Source organism: Caretta caretta, chromosome 3 (assembly GCF_965140235.1).
Source record: "Caretta caretta isolate rCarCar2 chromosome 3, rCarCar1.hap1, whole genome shotgun sequence".
Classification (NCBI taxonomy): domain Eukaryota; kingdom Metazoa; phylum Chordata; order Testudines; family Cheloniidae; genus Caretta; species Caretta caretta.
Window position 1 is genome coordinate 85,382,836 of NC_134208.1, and position 19,932 is coordinate 85,402,767.

General features: G+C 42.4%; 2 protein-coding genes across 5 annotated transcripts in view; one reads left to right on the forward strand and one right to left on the reverse strand.

The window, feature by feature from the left end:
- Positions 1-19,932, reverse strand: part of METTL24 (methyltransferase like 24) — a 90,224-nt gene that overhangs the window by 19,566 nt on the left and 50,726 nt on the right. For 3 of the 4 annotated variants that reach the window (XR_012667638.1, XM_048844810.2, XM_075126643.1), the window contains exons 3-4: positions 14,670-14,809; positions 10,902-11,130 (exon numbers count right to left, since the gene is read on the reverse strand). Coding sequence is in view for 3 of the 4 variants with exons in the window: in XM_048844810.2 (XP_048700767.2) it covers positions 10,902-11,130; positions 14,670-14,809 (369 nt within the window). In the remaining variant the exon portion in view is untranslated. Of the gene's footprint in view, positions 1-10,058; positions 10,179-10,901; positions 11,131-14,669; positions 14,810-19,932 lie in introns of those variants that run through there. The other variant, XM_075126644.1, reaches the window with a different exon arrangement.
- LOC125634289 (uncharacterized) lies at positions 11,126-18,604 on the forward strand. The gene is made up of 3 exons (XM_048844818.2): positions 11,126-11,863; positions 15,675-17,339; positions 17,926-18,604. Exons 2-3 carry the CDS (start codon positions 16,643-16,645, stop codon positions 18,180-18,182), a joined length of 954 nt encoding a protein of 317 aa, XP_048700775.2. The 5' UTR covers positions 11,126-11,863; positions 15,675-16,642; the 3' UTR covers positions 18,183-18,604.

Below are 19,932 nucleotides of genomic sequence, written 5' to 3' on the forward strand. Positions count from 1 at the left end.
ATTTTTCTTTCCTAATGTAATACTTTACACTTGCCTTTATTGAATTTCATCTTGTGGATTTCAGACCATTTCTCTAATTTGTCAGGGTTGTTTTGGATTATAATCCTGTCCTCCAAAATGCTTGCAACCCCTCCCAATTTAGTGTTATTTACAAATTGTATAAGCATACTCTCCACTATATTAGCCAAGTCATTAATGAAAATATTGACTCAGGACTGACCCCTGTGGAAGCTCATGGGATACACTCTCCCAGTGACAGCAAATCACTGAATACTCTTTGAATACGGTGGTTCAACTAGTTGTGCACCCACGTTGTAGTAATTTAATCTAGACCACATTTCCCATGAGAATGTCATGTGGGACTGTGACAAAAGCTTTACTAAAATCAAGATTTATCACATGTACTGCTTCCTTCTATCCACTAGGCCAGTAACCTAGTCAATGAAGGAAATTAGGTTGGTTTGGCATGATTTGTTCTTGACAAATCTATGCTGGCTGTTCCCTACAAGTCCTTACAAAGTGCTTATTTAGTAATTTGTTCCGGTATCTTTCCAGGTGTCGAAGGTAGACTGACTGGTTTAGAATTCCCAAGGTCCTCCTTGTTCACCTTTTTAAAGACAGGTACTATGTTTCCCTCTCTCCAGTCCTCTGGTACCTCACCTGTCCTCCATGAGGTCTCAAACACAGTTACTAATGGTTCCAAGATTGCTTCAGCTAGTTCCTTAAGTACCCTAGGATGAATCTAATCAGGCCCTGTTGAGTTGAATACATCTAACTTGTCTAAATATTCTTTAATCTGGTCTTTCTCTATTTTGGCTTGTGTTCCTTCCTCCTTGTTGTTAATATTAATTGTGTTGTGTATCTAGTCACCATTAATCTTTTCAGTGATAATTGAAGTAAAATAGGCATTAAACACCGCAACCTTCTTGACGTCATCCGTTGTTAGTTCTCCTTCCCTGCTAAGCAGCGGACCTACATTTTCCTTCATCTTTCTCTTGCTCCTAATATATTTATAGTCCCTCTCTAGGTGTCATTTATTTTGTGCCTTAGTCTGTCTGATTTTGTCCCTACATGCTTGTGTTTTTCTTTTGTACTCCTGCTTAGCAATTCATCCATATTTCAACTTTTTGTAGGATTCATTTTTGACTTTCAGATCATTAAAGAGCTCCTGATAAAGCCATATTGGCCCCTTACTATTATTCCTATCTTTCCTTTGCATCAGGATAGTTTGCAGTTGTGCATTTAATACTGTCTCCTTCAGAAATTGCCAACTCTCCCACTTATCCCTTAGATTTTTCTCCTGCACATTCTCTGAGCGTGTTAATGTCTGCTTTTTAAAAGTCCATTGTCCTTATTCTGCTGCTCTCACTCTTTTCTTTCCTTTCCTTAGAACCATGAAATCTATCATTTCATGGTCACTTTCACCCAAACTGCCTTCCACCTTCAGATTTGCATGTGGTCAGAATCGAGTTTAAAATGGCCAGTTACTTCCTCCACTGTCTGAATCAAAACGCTGTCCCCATTACATTTCAAGAAACTATTGGAAATAATATTAGAAAAGTAATATGGAAAAACACATTTGTCTGGATAAAGTCCCCCATTACAACCAAGTCTTATGTTTTGGATATTTCCGTTATTTGTTCTAGAAATGCCTCATCCATCTCCTCTTTCTGATTTGGGGATCTATAGTAGACTCCTACCATGACATCACCCCTTTTATCTTTACCCAGAGACTTTCAGTTGGTCTGCCTCTCACCTTCTGGACCTCAGAACAGGTGTATATATTCTTGATGTATAATGCAACAGCTCCTCCCTTTTTTCCCTGCCTGTTCTTCCTGAACAAGCTTTAGCCTCTATACTAATATTCCAGTCATGAGTTATCCCACCAAGTCTCTGTAATGCCAATTAAGTCATAGTTTAGCTTATGTACTAACACTTCCAGTACTTCCTGTTTATATTCCCCACACTCCTTGCAAGTGGTCATTGTGTGTAATGATCAAAGGTCAAAGATTCAAAATGCATTCCTCGCTCTCTGACATCAAAGGAAAAGCCCACACGGTTAAAGACACTGTCATCTTGCTTTCTGTGTAAAGGAGCTATAAATATGGATTCAAGAAATGATCCATCCTCTGTTTGGACTCTTACAGAGAAGTTTACCAGATGCAAAGCTGAGATCCCCAGAGATCTCTGGGTACCCTGAAAAGACTTTTGGGAGACCGGCAGTTTATTACATCATTGCCACTGTTTGGAATTACAAACTATGACTCATCTGTACATATATTTTACTGACTTTTAATCTATCAATAACTCTGTTTTTGAGGAATCACTGAATCACTGAACCAAGGGAAGCCTCCTCAGCTGAGGCTTGAATTGGGGCATAGCGCATGGTAAATGTGTGAATGGAGCCTCAGGTTGCCACTCTACAGCTCTCCTAGAGCGAAATTCCTTGCAGGGAACCCAGTGAGGTGCTTGATGTCTGGGAGAATGAGCCCTGACAGACTCAGGAGGAGGGGCTTCTGAAAGCTCTGGCAGAAGAGAATGCAGGTGATTTCGAGAGTCTCTGGAAAGATACTGCCTCTCCTTTCATCCTCTTGGCAATAGAGCCAAATAACCTCAGAGATCTCCTAAAGGAGTGTTTCTCAACCTTTTCGATACCAGAGTCCAGCTTGCTGCCTTCCTCAACTGTGCCAGGGAGATCTCAGGGACTGGCACCGGCCCACAGACTGGTCGTTGAGAAACATTGTTCTAAAGGGCTTTGTCCTGTCCAGGTAGATGGCTAGAGCTCTATGTGCATGTAGGGAGTGGAGTTTCCTGTCCTCCCTATTACTGTGAGGTTTCAGGTAAAATACAGGCAGGGGAGCCGTCTGCAACAGGTGAAAGTCAGAAGGAACCTTGGGGATGAATTTGGGGTGCATTCTCAGGGATACTTTGTCTCTGTGAAAGATCATATAAGGCAGGTCTGCCATAAGGGCCCTGAACTCACCCACCCTCCTGGCTGAGGTGACAGCTGTGAGGAAGCCCACCTCCATCAATAAGTGTAAGAGGAAGCAGGAGTCCAAGGGTACTAAAGATACTGGGATACTGGGTTCATAAATACCAATAGCACCATGTTCATATCCTGAGCAGGCGTAGATCTTGATACTGGCTGGAACATTCTGATAATGCCTGTTAAGAACTTTACTGCTGTGAGGTGCGTGAAAACTGATCAGTTTTCCACTGTAGGAAGAAAGGCATTAATAGCTGCTAAATACCCACATCATGAACTGATGGATAGGCCTGGTGCCTTCAAGGACAGTAGATAATCCAGGATAAGAGGAATCCTGGACTCCTACAGAGGCAAAGGATGCTTCTGGCACCACAGGGAGAACTGTTTCCATTTGGCAGCATAGCACTTTCTCATAGAGGGTTTTCTGCTATTGTGAAGGATGGATTGAACTTCCTGTGAGCAAGATCTCTCTAAGTGCATTGCCCATCCAAAAAAAAACAGGCTGCCAGATGGAGGGATGCCAGACTGGGATGGTTGGTCATGCCTCCATTCCGTGACAGTAGATCTGGAAATGGCTGTAGGTGAATGCACAGGCAAGGAGACATCTGCAGAGCTAAGATGAACCAGAACTGTTGCTGCCAACGTGGTCCTATTAAGATCACTATTTCCTTGTCCAGCTTGATCTTCCAAAGGATACAAGATAGCAGGGTGATGGGACAGAAGGTGTGCTTCAACAGGTTTGACCACTGGACTAAGAAGGCATCCCTTCTGGAGTTGTACCCCTGAGCATCTTGTGAGCAATAGGCCAGGCACTTCCTGTTTCCCTGGGTTGCAAAGAGGATCCAAGATGGGAATCCCCACGGATGAAAAATCTATTAGACCAGCACTCAAAGAAGAATGGCAGGAGAGCCACAAAAGACAGGTATGAGGCCTATGTCTGTACAATGCGCCAGCAAGTGAGAAAAACAACTCTGATACAGTTGCAGGCAAAAGCATCAGTTTTTGTGGTCTACATTTAAAAATGCTGGTTACCACTAACCTGGGCATGTGGCAAAAATGTACTGAGCTCCCACCACTGGCAGCCAATGCTTGAATGAAATAATAATTCAATGACTCTCATCACCCAGTGAGCATCTTTTCTCTATTTCCTTTTCCCAACATTGTTGATTAGAGGAGTAGTTGGGTTTAAACTGATGGTCTCATTGATGTTCAGTCTCCTACTGTTGCCAGAGTCTTTCCACAAAGCCAAAATCCACTGTTGATGATTATCATATAAATATACAAATATTTATGAATGTTACTAACAGCAGCTGGTGGCATCATGGCTAGAATCTGACAGAAAGAGCAATTCCAGAAAGAGAACATATGTTTACAGACTAATACCTCGATAATCAGCAGTGATGAGTGTGTGCAGAAAATTTACTTTACCAAAACCACATTTAAATGTCTTTTTAAATTCTGCCCAAGTGGCGTTGTGTCTCACTGCAAATTATCCTCACCCATTAAACATCCATAGTTTTGTGAGCTTGTGGCTAACTCCTAACAGTAATACTTAACACTCATATTATATTTTAAAAGCACTACAGACAGGGACCCAGATCCAAAAAGATACTTAGGCCCCTAAACTCCAGAGTTTAAGTACCTAAGTCTCTGGTTTTACGCTCCACAGCAATACACAAAACCCCATCTTGGCAGCCACCTAACCCTCTAGGCACCTAAACTAACTTGCACCTAAATCTTCAGAGTAAAAGTTCCCTAGACACCTAAGTTTCTGCCTCTGGGCATGCACGCTGTTGCCTCACTCTAGGTGTACTGGTGCCTAAGCCCTAGTGCAATCTACAAACTGGGGAAGAAAAACGGAAGAGCTCCTATCTTGCCTGTTGAGCCCATCCATGAGGTGTGTTCTGAGCCCAGGTTTACTGGAATGAGCCCCATTCAAAATCAGCTGGAGGAGGAGGTGGAAGTAAAACCACCCACATTATAACTTTAGCCCAATGAGTAGAGCACTCACCCAGGAGACCCAGGTTCAATTCCCCTCTCTGCCTCAGGGGAGAAAGGGAACAGGGCTTTCCCACATCTCTCAGGACAATGTTCTAACTGCTAGGCTATGGGATATTCTGATATGAGCTTCCTCACTCTTTCCTATCGATGCTATTCCACTTGGGCTAAATAATGAAACAGTCCTTGGAGCCAGAGGACGAGACCCTGGGTCTCCCACCTCCCAGGTGAGTGACCTAACCCCACTAGACTATAGAATCATTCTCACTCCCTCGCTTTGCTCCAAAGACTAAGTATTTATACACAGTGGAACAACTTCTGCCGGACAGACTGAGGCAGCTCACATCAGAATATCCCACAGCTAGGGTGACCAGATTTTAGAGGGACAGTCCCGATATTTGGTGCTTTGTCTTATATAGGTGCCTATTACCCCTCACCCCCTGTCCTGATTTTTCACCCTTGCTATCTGGTCACCCTACCCACAGCCCAGTAGTTAGGGCACTCTCCCAAGAGGTGGGTGACCCTGTTCACAACCTTTTAACCCTCCTAGGAAGAGGGTGGGAAATGAACCACATCCTAGGTGAGTTCTCTAGCTACTGGACTAAAAGTTATAAGGTCATCACTGCTGCCACCTGCTACTCTAGCTGTTCTGTGAGCAGCAAGACATGCACCTAACTCATTCTCACAAGAAATGATTTAGGCACTTAAACTGCATGACTCCAGGGGAGGGGTTCCCAGCTGTGAATCACAAGCAGAGATAGGTGCCTCCCTACATCCCAGATGTAAGTGCCTAACTCTGTAAGACAAGTGGGACTTAGGACACATCCTTCTCGTCAGCATCTCCCATTAGACTCCCTGCCTAGTGTGTTGCCTTTTATAGATCCCATTCCTAGGTGCCTCTCTCTCCCCTCTCTCTTTCAGGGAGCTTGAGTGCCTAACCCAAGACTTTGTGGAGCTCATCGCTGTTCCAGTGGTTTCCTAGCTGACTAAAAGTTAGGCGTTGCAATGCTCAGCATCACAATGCCTAAGGCCCTTTGGGGATCTGGAACACACCAACTAACTCCAAACATCTCTGTGCAGTAGGTAAGTCAATCTTAATGGAGGATAATGAGATACCAAGATTAAATGACTTGCCCAAGTTAGAGGCTATGCTAGAAATCCACAAGACCACATTGTCTCTCACTACATTAATAATAATAGCCCTCAGGAAGCAGGGAAGTGTCATTTTATTGCTTTTAAAAATTGAAAGTAGTCTTTCACCAACCTTTATGCATTATTTTTGAATTTTCTTAATCTGATCGTCATATGCAACTAAGTCACTGTGCAATTTTTGCCTTGTATATTTGCTTTTATATTTATTTGTGCTGCTGCCAACACAAGTGGTACCAAAACAAAATGGGGAATTAATTTTCTGGCATCTTTGATCTTTCTTACCAGCTTTCTCAAAACTAGAAATGCAGCATGAAACAGACTTTACATTAACTGCTTTAGGAGATGAAGACAGGTGATAAATTACTTGTTTAGGAGGTTATGAGTTTATTAATCAACATTACTGCAGGGTGTAATTTCTGAAGTTGTGTCAGGTATTAAATAATAAGTTAAGAGGACAATTTTGGGATTTCTATAAGCCTTAAATCTAAGCATGTTCTATAAAATGGAATTGACATCTGCTAGCCAGCTTGTCACCCAAACAATTCCTAATGCAAAACCCAGCATAAATTAAAATATTAAAACTTTCATAATTTCTTTTAATAGTAAACTGTGGACCTGATGCAACTGTATCTTACATAATTTCTTTTTTTTTAAAAAATCATTATTTTAATAGTAATACAGTGACAGCAACTCCTTACTGCAGTCTAAAAATTATATTCGGAGGTGCTTTGCTGTTAAATGCAAATTCAATTTGCTGTCTCAGTTTCTTGTTTTTCTGACTTTCTGAGAGGTTATTGTTTACATGGTTCTGGGCTGCTGACCTATCTTTCCTAGGAATGCAACACCAGGCTCATTGGACTGTGCATAATAGGACACCCTGATAGATCAGAACTGCTGAGCTCCAGGGGAAGGAAAACTACTGCTGAATAAACAGTTTGCATGTGTGAACGTGCATTTTTCATGCATATACTTTCAAGCCAGCATGAATTAATTTGCTTCTGCGGCTAAGAGCCTTACTGTCAAAGATTCTTATTTTTGCTTTTTAGCACAATCTTTATAACACAAAAAATATGTAATGGTTGGGTTTGGGATTTCAGGACTGGCATGGGAGCTTGGATTTCTCTTAAGATTTCCTCTGTTCCTTATACTGCATACTAAAGCCTGGGTTACAAGTTAAAAACATTTACCATTTGGAGAAGATGCAAAAGCTGTATACAAAGCTAATACACACATATATACTAAGACTGGATGAATGATTTGGTTGGAAATCTGAACCAGCTATCTACTGAAATAAAGTCTGAATTTAGGATTAGTAGATAACCCTTGAGCAACAGAATGAGCTGCTTTGTGACCAGTCTAAAAGAACACTGGAATTTACCAAGTCTGTGGTCAGTAACAGAAGTTCTGTGTTCATCTATCCCTAACACACTGAGAGTCCCAGTCCTGCAATATTTGCGCTCAGATAACTCCTGCCAGAATCAGGTAAGAGTAGCATATACAAGAGGTCTGCAGCACTGGAGTATGTATGAATATTTCAAAAAGTTGAATTGGACTAATCGGAGATTTTTCTAATAACTTCCTTGCCTCTTGAAATGGGGGGGAGTTGTCCAAGTAGCCACAAATTGTTGATACCTACTGTGATAAATGAAGGAGGGGGGAGAACTACCTATTTTGGACACCCAGCCAACCAGTTAGCTACAAAATCCCTGTTAAGGATTTTGCTTTATCTGTAAAGGGTTAAAAAATCCCATAGGTAAAAGGGAGTGGGCACCTGACAGAAGAGCTAATGGGAAGGCTAGAACTTTTTAAAATTGGGAAAAAACTTTCCCTTTGTCTGTCTGTTGTTGTTCTCCAGAGAGAGGAGACACAGAGCAGCAATGCTGTAAGAAGCTTTAAACCAGGTATGAAAAATCATTAAATCATACCTAGGAATTACTTATCTGAACCCCAGATATGTAAGTAGATCAGGGAATGTCTAGGAAGACGCAATTAGGTTTCTCTCTTTTATTTCTTTATGGCTTGTGGACTCCTCTGTGCTAACCCCCAAAGGCTTTTGTTTTGCTTATAGCCATTAAGCTGGACCTCAAGAAAACCATTCTTGATGCTTAATTATTATATTTGCTCTTTTTAAATCTAGCAATAGCTTAAATTCCAAATGTATTTTCTTTCTTGTTTGTTTGTTTTTAATAAAATTTACTTTTTTTAAGAACAGGATTGGGTTTTTGTGTCCTAAGAGGTTTGTGCATATGTTGTTTAATTACCTGGTGGCAACAGCTGATTTCCTTTGTTTTCTTTCTCAGCTCTTCCCCAGAGTGGGGGTGAAAGGGCTTGAGGGTACCCCAAAGGGAGGAATTCCCAAGTGCGACTTCCTGGGACTTCCGGATGTGGCCTGTGGGCCATAGTTTGCCCACCTCTGACATAGAGGAAATGAAACAAGAATACACTAGGACACCAAAACTGCCCATGAAGGGACACACAGATGTTGCACACATTTCCTCTTATGTTTCCTAGTTTGTCCAATACTTACTCCAAAGTCTTTTCCCGTGGCTATGTCACATCTGTTCCTCATGCATAAATTGGTAAGCCCTGATGATCCAGCAGAGGCCGAACGTTACAGAGGAGGCACTCACATTATAATGGGAGGATTGCAGATGATTTTACAGCACCAGTGTAGTTAATGTGTGGACAAAACTTGACTTTAGCTCAAATGCAGTTGCTTGAAATTCCTTACTAGAAGCAGGGGCAACAATAACTTCTAAGGAAAGAGGATGGATTTTTAAAGTTAAAAGAATGGAAGGAGGAGAATATTTTAAATGGCTAATTGAAAAATGTTTTGGAAAGTATGTCATGAAAATGTTTTGCATTAGCTTATTTGTACAGTGAAGGAAAACATTCCACTCACATTCAGTAGGAAAATGAAAAACTGAAAGTCAGTATATTTACTTTGAGGTACTCTTAATGAACAGCAGCTTATTTGAGTCTTTATGCAACATATAATCCAGAGATGCAGGGCAGCATTAATCTCTTTAGACTGCTTTTCTAATACAGAGCTGTTGTAGCTGTGTTGGTCCAGGATATTAGAGAGACAAGGCGAGTGAGATAATATCTTTTATTGGACCAACTTACTCATCTCTGTCACCAATAGAATTTGGTTCAATAAAAGATATTACCTCACACACCTTGTCTCTGTAATACAGAAAAAGTTATGTAAATTGAATTGGCTCATTCAAATATTCAGTAAATGGGAAATGGTAGAATACTGCAAAGCATATAATGGTTTTATTCTCACTGGACGAAATTCAATTCCCACCTTCAACAAACACACTGGCTTCGTATGGGGAGTTACATAGAGGGCAGAGTGTGGAAAGTGGTACTTTGCTCACCATGTATACAGAGACCCTCCACAACCAAATCCTATGTGATATGTATATGTGGCCAATGGATCCACATAACTACAGACTCAATAGCCACGCTCTCATACTTCCTCTACATGCTGAGCTATGCTCCCTGGCTGCCCTCCGCTGGCACAGAAGAACTGCTCTGGTTTTCCTGTGCTGGAGCCTTTTCGTGGCCCCTCCATCCAAGGGTGACTTTCACCTAACATACACAGAAGTAACAGAGTCCAATCTTCCAATTAATTCAGGGTCTTATCATTCTAAATTACTACACTAACTGGATGATTATTCCCCAGTAGGTTTAGAGTCTAACAAGTTTCATGGGCTTTTCTTTGATATATATATCTTAGAATGTATAATTCTTCACAACACAAATATCAAAGAAAAGTCATCTCTCTGTTCAGATACTCTTTCACTAAAGCATAAGTCTAAAATAGGAACAATATGACTATGTGATAGAAAAAACACTCCGCTTTTTACTTTTAACTTCAAAATGGTTCTGTCAGGATAGCTGAGCCAAAATACCAAAGGAAAAAAAGTAATTAAAAGAGTGCCTCATACTTTATAATGACAAACCTACATGTTATGTTACTGCTTGCTCTGAAAGTCCTGCAGGAGACCACCTCTGCAGCTAGGTCTGTCCATTTCTTAAAAAACAAAGACAAGCAGAACTAGCTGAGGGTATCAAGGCATATTAACATTTTAATTCATGTTAGTACATTCTTTGAGGGCAATATTCGTTTGAAAGTATGCAGCGTCTGCACGTCAGGAACTTTGTGAAATGTACTTTGGCAAAAGTCACTGAAGACCAGAAGAACTCTAGTATCTTTAAAATTCCCTATAAGGAGATCAGGCAAGCCCAAGAAAACAGATTACTGGCAATTTCAAACCAGGATGTTTTTGTTACTGAAGTCTCTAATAAAAATGAATGGCCCTGTGAACATAAACAATCCTTTTAAAATTTCTTCTGTTCTAATTATAGTTGTAAATGTTTCTGTGATCTTATAAAAGGTGCTGTATTAAGGATTCACCATTCAAACTCAGATTATGGACAGGGCTGAGAAAACAAGTAGCCGAAGTTATCAGATAGCCTCTATTAAGAGGGTCTAAAAGGAGAGAGAGGAACAGAATATTGAATGTCTGGCTAGTGATTTAAAATCAAGGTGTTTGTTGCCAGTGAACTGAAAAAGCACCATAGAAAAGCACCTTCATGACTAACACAACTTTTTAGAAAGAGGAGATATTTATTGGAAGAGGATTTTGGAAATGAGAGAGAGTGCCTCAAGCCCCTCGGGCTAACAGGAAGGAAACTTTTGGAATTCTCTCGGCTCGTTATCCTTGTGTTATAATTGCAGCACTTTAATTCTCACCTTCTGGTGTCCAAACTCATTCAAGATGGTGCCAAGCTTTTTCGTATGGCTGCGTAGTTTATGAGGAGCAATTGCCGGATTGGGATCTCTCCAGTCAATGGACAGGCGATGGTTCCAGAGGTGTCGTCCCTCCTGAATATGAGCTGACTTGATACTAGGATCAAATCGATGCACCTCACAACCACTGTTGGCCAGGCTGATTTCAAACTGGTTATCATCACTGCTCAATCTACAGAAACAAACAAGATATTATTATTACTGCAAAAAGAAATTGTACCCAACCGTTGAATTATCCCAGACTTTCATGGATACTCAAGGGGAGAGGATACTCCTACATACTGGCTTTTGAAGCAGAGCAAAGGAACTGTTTTTCAGATTGTAAACTTGCTGTTGCAGCGCAATGGGGACCTGATTCTGACTAGGTCACTAAAAATAAACAGAATAAACAAATGGAATACTCTCTCTCCTGCTGAAGATTAGGAATCAACACCAATAACTTCACAGCAAAAGGAAATTAAAAAAAAAATAACTACCTTCCTTAGTGCAATATGCTAAGTGATCTTTAGGGTATTTTTAGAGATTTGTTTTCTTTTAATTGCTATAACCCTATTTACACATCAAAAATATTTCAGGGGGATTGCATGAACTAAATTAATCAGAATAACTGAGTGTAAATCAGCATACTAGAGCTGATGAGCATGTAAGAGACTCAGTGATTGAGGAAGACATTTACCTCTGACAGTCTTTCAGTACTTTCAAATTGTACATTTCAGAGAAGCAGATGCACTACACCAGGTGCAGGCAATACTTGCACTGCCTTCAAAAGGATTTTTGCCTGTATAAGGACTGCAAGATGAGACCAAGAGAGTGGAAAACAGAAAAAGTATATGTGGAAGACAGGAAGTTGAAATGTCTTAGGCCATTTCGGACATCAACAACAAACACAAACTGAAAAAAATACGGTGAGATTCAAAAAACAGATCTGCTTATCCTCCTGCAACATTCAAACGTGGCTGTGTTGAGGGTGAGGGTAAGTGATAATGCAGTAGGGGAAACAAAGTATACAAAAGATGCTTCAGAAGACAGATCTTCTGTATAAGTAGCTTGAGTTAGAAAAAGAAAGGAGACCCTTTCATCCAACCGTGGATAGAAAACAGTTTCTGTCTCTAGTGTCAGTACAATGAAACATGCTATTGTCATTGAACTGTCTTATTTTACACTAAGTAAAGGTGAAGACACAATACTGCTGTAATCAATAGTTACACTGAAACTTCACGTACAGTGCACAGGCAGTGGAAGAGGCGGGTTTCAAAGTGGGGAGAAATCACACCCTGGGAATAACCTTTTGTTCAAGGGGCCTCTACAGCTTGTGTAAAAGTGGAATAAAGGCTCAACACTGGCCCTGCTCCCAGCCCTCTCTGGAGGGGACAGACCAGGGATGTACTGGAGCACATTGGGCATAGCGAGAGTGCAGTGCAGTATAGCTAGTCTCTACTTCTTGGGGTTCATAGAGGGCCATGAGAAACAGAACAGAAATTAGAGCAGATGGGTTGTTTCTGACGTGCACTGGGAGCCAGGCAGGCCCCTGCACAACCCCAGAATACACCTTTGCCACACACCCCATTTCCAAGTGCGCATTCCTGGCCTGCTCATGTATTACAGGTCTAGAGGGGACAAAGACAGAGAGGAGCAGCTGTGAAAAACTTGCAGTTTTAAGGTCCTATCTTCCCCTTCTGTGGGATTTTCCATAGAAGGAGATAACCTAGGCCTACAGATGGGGGGTGGGCAGGAGGGCAATTTCCAGGCCTGGCTTGTGTCTGAGACACATTTTGCATTGATTTTTAGGTAGTTTTTACATTATCTAACTCTTATACTGTGTACGGTTTAACACAGTGTTTCAAAGAGACACTTAAAACCTCAACTGGTAAGTTTTTGAAATCCCATATTATCCCAGTTTGAATGTCTACATATTGTGTTTGTAACAGAGTTAGTTTAATATAAACAGATTTAGCACTGATAATGCTACAGCTCACTAATACATATTACAATTCCATATCATTCTGGGAAATCCTGTCCCCAAAGCAAAAAAAGGCAGCATGCATGCTAGTACTCGAAATAGTTAAAATTAATATCAAAGGGCCTCCAGAGGTTTTAGGCAGGGCTCACTCACACTGACATATAATATTTCTTCCCTTTTGGCATAGCCCCCACATATGCAGAATATTTTCTTCAATTATTAAAGATTACAGATTTAATGCAGGGTTGTCCCTTTTACACTCAAATTGAACTTCTGCATTTGTGTGACATTCTCCCCCACTGTGGAAGATGCTGTTAATTTGAAGCAGCTGTTTTTCATTTACTCTTTATAAAATGAATTAGAGGAGTGGAACATTTAAAGAAGATTTTTGTCTTACTCAGAACAAAATTACTTTTCTGCCAGTCATAAACCAAAGAACCAAAGAACAGAAGAATTAAGTGGCAATGAGTCTGAAAGACTATAAATAGAGTCTGAGGGAATTAAAGCCTGCTTTTTTGTAACACAAAGTACTTTCTTTTTTTAAAAAAACTGCTTTATGGGATGTATTTTGCTTGGGTGTATGATTATATATATATATATATATATACACACACACACACAAACACATACACATGCGCATCTTATGAGACTAGCCTAGCAAAAAATCTTCATGGTGAAGTTAAAAAACTTGTGAAAAACTCAGACATACCTAAACTTTTTTTTGGTATTAAAATTACATGTTTGTTTGAAATATGCTGTGTAAATACTTCAGAAAAGAAGAAGAAAACAGTAGGGAGGAGGAGCTCTCTCTGGGTGAAAACTCAGAACTCACCTGTAATTTTCCCCAATGAGAAAACTTTCTCACCCAACTGTTTTTGGTCATAGACTCTTACTTCCTCAGATCCAAAGCCTACTGAAGTCAATAGAAAGACTCCCTTTGACTTTGATAGCCCTTTTACTCTCGGCCCTGTCATAATCACTGATACACAAACACATTTCTCAGTTATTCCAATCTTGAAGGGAATGGATTAATTTCTTTTTGCTCATTATTAAATCCACACTATCAAAATCATAGAAATAAATTGTGCAGGCTCAGGGCAATGGGAGATGGATTCTCTCACTACGTCACTGTTTTGAAACTGGTCTAAGACAGTGTAAACAAAGTTTAATTAAATGACAGTTTGGTGAACTACGTGACATTTTGTGAACACTAAACTGACTAAAACATTTTACAAGAAGGCCACAATGTTTTTATTATTTATCACCTCAGCACAAGTGCTCTGTCACTCCTGACCACACAGCGTGCTTTCTCACCCTGGAAAATCTGATTCTTGGCTGGGGAGTGGAGAAAGATGTTTTACAAATAATTCCTTTGAAGTAACTGGTAATTATACAAGAATTTCCTGCTTAGAGAAGGAAGCGTTTGCTTCTCAGTTGACCTCATTAACTTCCATCTTCCTTTAATGGAACCATCACTCTTAAATTATTAATTCTTTATTTTCCATCATGTGCATCATTGTCATGTTGAATATGAGAAAGAAAAGGGAAGGACCTCACAGAAAGAAAGGGTTTTTCTTAAATCACATTCCACAACAGGGACCAACACTTGTCAACAAGTACTAAAGGCAACTGAATAAAACCCAAATTTTTGTTAGATAATACTGTTACACTTTGCTTTAAGAAAGGGCCTTTTCATGCTAAAATGCATTCATGCTAAAATGCTTTTCTGTTCCTCCAAAAGGAGTACTTACCCAAGTGAATAGAGACGGCATTGCTTGCTTTTGATTTGATGAACTAAACTGAACCTGTCATCAAGACAGACTGACCACGGCTTCTTTATGGTTTCAGAGTTATCTGTCAGGCTGTTCATATTCATATGTTCACATGAAATCTGTTGAAATCAGAAGAGGTTTTGTTTTAATGTGCAGAACACCAATCTTTTAAATTTACTCTTGGTTTACTTTGTGGGGGAAAGGTGGTGGGTAGGAAAATTAAAAATTGTTTAATTATAATCTGAGTTACAATCAGGTCCATGGCTATAAAGACTGGTTGTTTTTATCTTGTTTGTTTCTTTTGTTGGGTGAAGACTGCCATGGATCAGAAAAATCCCTCCTAAGACCAATACAAATATTAAAGGCAAATAACTGAGCTTCAGTATTATATACTGAATCGATTTCCCTAAAAACAATTCACTTGAGCATAAAAGTCAATTTATTTTTCCTTTCAAACATTGGACTGAATTCTGCATTTTGTATCATTTTGGAAAAAATCTCGTAACACTTGATTATCTAGACCAGAGGTTCTCAACCTTTTTCTTTCTGAGGCCCCCCAACATGCTATAAAAGCTCCATGGCCCACCTGTGCCACAACAACTGGTTTTCTGCATATAAAAGCCAGGGTCGGCATTTGGAGGTAACACGCTTGGCAATTGCCTGGAGCCCCATGCCACATGGGCCCCTGCAAAGCTACATTGCTCAGGCTTCAGCTTCAGCCCTGGGTGGTGGGGCTCAGAGCCCTGGGCTTCAGCCCCATGCAGTGGGGCTTCAGCTTTCTACCCTGGCCCCAGCAAGTCTAATGCTGGCCCTGTTTGGAGGCCCCCCTGAAATCTGCTTAGGGCCCCACAGTGGGCCCCTGACCCCTGGCTGAGAACCACTGATCTACTGGCCTGTGATTCACTGTTATTATTTATATAGTGCCATAGGTTTGCTACGCAATTTACAGGCAAACAAAAAGTTGATGTCTTCTGTTTTGTCCAGGTAGAGCCTCAGACAGCTAGCTCTCATCCAATTTCCAATCTCAACCAACACTAGGAAAGCACAGACATTGACCTCTCTGGAACTGATGAGACAGAACAACTAAATAACAGAGCTAGAATGGAAGTCACAATTCAGGCTGAGCTCTAGCAATCACTATCCATATCCTCTGTTTACAAATAAACAAAACACTCACTTTTAATGAGGCTTAATCTTTAAAATAAGAGGATCTGAGCATCATCATTGCCAGGAGGCACTGGAGATGGATTGGTGATGTGCTTTGGATGGAAACTGATTCCATCACAAGAGTAGCAATAAGATGGACACCTAAAGGCAAGCGAAAATGAGGCCACCCGAAAACATGGCGAAGAGCTGTGGAAGCTGAGCTGAAAAACCTGGGGCACATCTGGGAAGCTACTGAAAGACTTGCCAGAAACAGACAGGAGCGGAGGAGCTTCGTCATTGCCCTAAACGCCAGAGGTGTAATAGGAACATGATGATGATGATGATGAATCTTTAAAATACCATTATCTTGAAAATTACCATTTGGAGGGCTGCATGCTGCATTTTTCCCCTCTTTAGCTCATAATACCTATGGTAAATTAATGAAAACTTAAACAGTTTTTCTTCATGCTGTCCCCAAGATTCACTAAGCCGTTAAGCACGAATGTAGGCTTCTCTTCTCTCCCCGGCCCCATTCAGCCCTGGTCTACACTAGGAGTTGAGGTCGAATTTAGCAGCGTTAAATCAATTTAACTCTGCACCCGTCCACACGACGAAGCTCTTTCTTTCGACAAAAAGGGCTTTTAAAATCGATTTCCTTATTCCACCCCCGACAAGGGGATTAGTGCTGAAATCGGCCTTGCTGGGTCGAATTTGGGATACTGTGGACACAATTAGATGGTATTGGCCTCCGGGAGCTATCCCAGAGTGCTCCATTGTGACCGCTCTGGACAGCACTCTCAACTCAGATGCACTGGCCAGGTAGACAGGAAAAGGCCCGCGAACTTTTGAATTTAAACTTCCTGTTTGGCCAGCATGGCAAGCTGCAGGTGACCATACAGAGCTCTTCAGCAGAGGTGACCATGCAGAATTCATCAGCAGAGGTGACCATGATGGAGTCCCAGAATTGCAAAAGAGCTCCAGCCTGGACCGAACGGGAGGTACGGGATCTGATCGCTGTATGGGGAGAGGAATCCGTGTTATCAGAACTCCGTTCCAGTTTTCGAAATGCCAAAACCTTTGTCAAAATCTCCCAGGGCATGAAGGACAGAGGCCATAACAGGGACCCGAAGCAGTGCCGCGTGAAACTTAAGGAGCTGAGGCAAGCCTACCAGAAAACAAGAGAGGCGAACAGCTGCTCCGGGTCAGAGCGCAAAACATGTCGCTTCTATGATGAGCTGAATGCCATTTTAGGGGGTTCAGCCACCACTATCCCAGCCATGTTTTTTGACTCCTTCAATGGACATGGAAGCAACATGGAAGCAGGTTTTGGGGATGAGGAAGATGATGATGAGGAGGAGGTTGTAGATAGCTCACAGCAAGCAAGCGGAGAAACCGGTTTTCCCAACAGCCAGGAACTGTTTCTCACCCTGGACCTGGAGCCAGTACCCCCCAAACCCACCCAAGGCTGCCTCCCGGACCTGCCAGGCGGAGAAGGGACCTCTGGTGAGTGTACCTTTTAAAATACTACACATGGTTTAAAAGCAAGCATGTTTAATGATTAATTTGCCCTGGCATTCGCGGCTCTCCTGGATGTACTCCCAAAGCCTTTGCAAAAGGTTTCTGGGGAGGGCAGACTTACTCCATCCACCATGGTAGAACACTTTACCACTCCAGGCCAGAAGCATGTAGTCGGGAATCATTGTAGAACAAAGCATTGCAGTGTATGTTTGCTGGCATTCAAACAACACCCGTTCTTTATCTCTCTGTGTTATCCTCAGGAGAGTGATATCATTCATGGTCACCTGGTTGAAATAGGGTGCTTTTCTTAAGGGGACATTCAGAGGTGCCTGTTCCTGCTGGGCTGTTTGCCTGTGGCTGAACAGAAATGTTCCCCGCTGTTAGTCACAAGGAGGGGGAAGCGGGGAGGTGCTAGCCACACGCTGCGGGGAGGCAAAATGCAACCTTGGAACGAAAGCTCATGTGCTATGTATGTAATGTTAACAGCAAGGTTTACTGTGAAAGAGTGTACCCATTGTTCTATAAAATCTGTCTTTTTAAATACCACTGTCCCTTTTTTTTTCTCCACCAGCTGCATGTGTTTCAAGGATCACAGGATCTTCTCCTTCCCAGAGGCTAGCGAAAATCAGAAGGCGAAAAAAACGCACTCACGATGAAATGTTCTCTGAGCTCATGCTGTCCTCCCACACTGACAGAGCACAGATGAATGCATGGAGGCAGACAATGTCAGAGTGCAGGAAAGCACAAAATGACTGGGAGGAGAGGTGGCGGGCTGAAGAGAGTAAGTGGTGGGTTGAAGAGAGGGCTGAAGCTCAAAGGTGGCGGTAGTGTGATGAGAGGAGGCAGGACTCAATGCTGAGGCTGCTGGAAGATCAAACTAATATGCTCCAGCGTATGGTTGAGCTGCAGGAAAGGCAGCAGGAGCACAGACCACCACTACAACCCCTGTGTAACCAACCGCCCTCCTCCCCAAGTTCCATAGCCTCCACACCCAGACGCCCAAGAACGCGGTGGGGGGGCCTCCGGACACCCAGCCACTCCACCCCAGAGGATTGCCCAAGCAACAGAAGGCTGGCATTCAATAAGTTTTAAAGTTTTAAACTTTTAAAGTGCTGTGTGGCCTTGTCCTTCCCTCCTCCACCACCACTCCTGGTGCTTCTCTCCTCCACCACCCCTCCTGGGCTACCTTGGTAGTTATCCCCCTATTTGTGTGATGATTTAATAAAGAATGCATGAATGTGAAACAACAATGACTTTATTGCCTCTGCAAGTGGTGCTCGACAGGAGGAGAGGAGGGTGGTTAGCTTACAGGGAAGTAGAGTGAACCAAGGGGCGGGGGGTTTCATCAAGGAGAAACAAACAGAACTTTCACACCGTAGCCTGGCCAGTCATGAAACTGGTTTTCAAAGCTTCTCTGATGCGCACCGCACCCTTCTGTGCTCTTCTAACTGCCCTGATGTCTGGCTGTGTGTAACCAGCAGCCAGGTGATTTGCCTCAACCTCCCACCCCGCCATAAATGTCTGCCCCTTACTCTCTCAGATATAGTGGAGTGCACAGCAAGCAGTAATAACAGTGGAAATATTTGTTTCGCTGAGGTCTAAGCGACTCAGTAAACTGCGCCAGTGTGCTTTTAAACGTCCAAATGCACATTCTACCACCATTCTGCCCTTGCTCAGCCTGTAGTTGAACAGCTCCTGACTATTATCCAGGCTGCCTGTGTATGGCTTCATGAGCCATGGCATTAAGGGGTAGGCTGGGTCCCCAAGGATAACTATTCAACATCCCCAATGGTTATTTTCTGGTCTGGGAATAAAGTCCCTTCTTGCAGCTTTTGAAATGGACCAGAGTTCCTGAAGATGCAAGCGTCATGTACCTTTCCCGGCCATCCCACGTTGATGTTGGTGAAACGTCCCTTGTGATCCACCAGTGCTTGCAGCACTATTGAAAAGTACCCCTTGCGGTTTATGTACTCGCCGGCTTGGTGCTCCGGTGCCAAGATAGGGATATGGGTTCCGTCTATGGCCCCACCACAGTTAGGGAATCCCATTGCAGTAAAGCCATCCACTATGACCTGCACATTTCCCAGGTCACTACCCTTGATATCAGCAGATCTTTGATTGTGTTAGCTACTTGCATCACAGCAGCCCCCACAGTAGATTTGCCCACTCCAAATTGATTCCCGACTGACCAGTAGCTGTCTGGCGTTGCAAGCTTCCACAGGGCTATTGCCACTCGCTTCTCAGCTGTGAGAGCTGCTCTCATCTTGGTATTATTGTGCCTCAGAGCAGGGGAAAGCAAGTCACAAAGTTCCATGAAAGTGCCCTTACGTATGCGGAAGTTTCGCAGCCACTGGGAATCGTCCCAGACCTGCAACACTATGCAGTCCCACCAGTCTGTGCTTGTTTCCCGAGTCCAGAATCGGCGTTCCACCGCATGAACCTGCCCCATTAGCACCTTGATGCCCACATTGCCAGGACCCATGCTTTGAGAAAATTCTGTGTCCATGTCCTTATCACTCTTGTCACCGCGCTGACATCGCCTACTCGCCTGGTTTCGCTTTGCCAGGTTCTGGTGCTG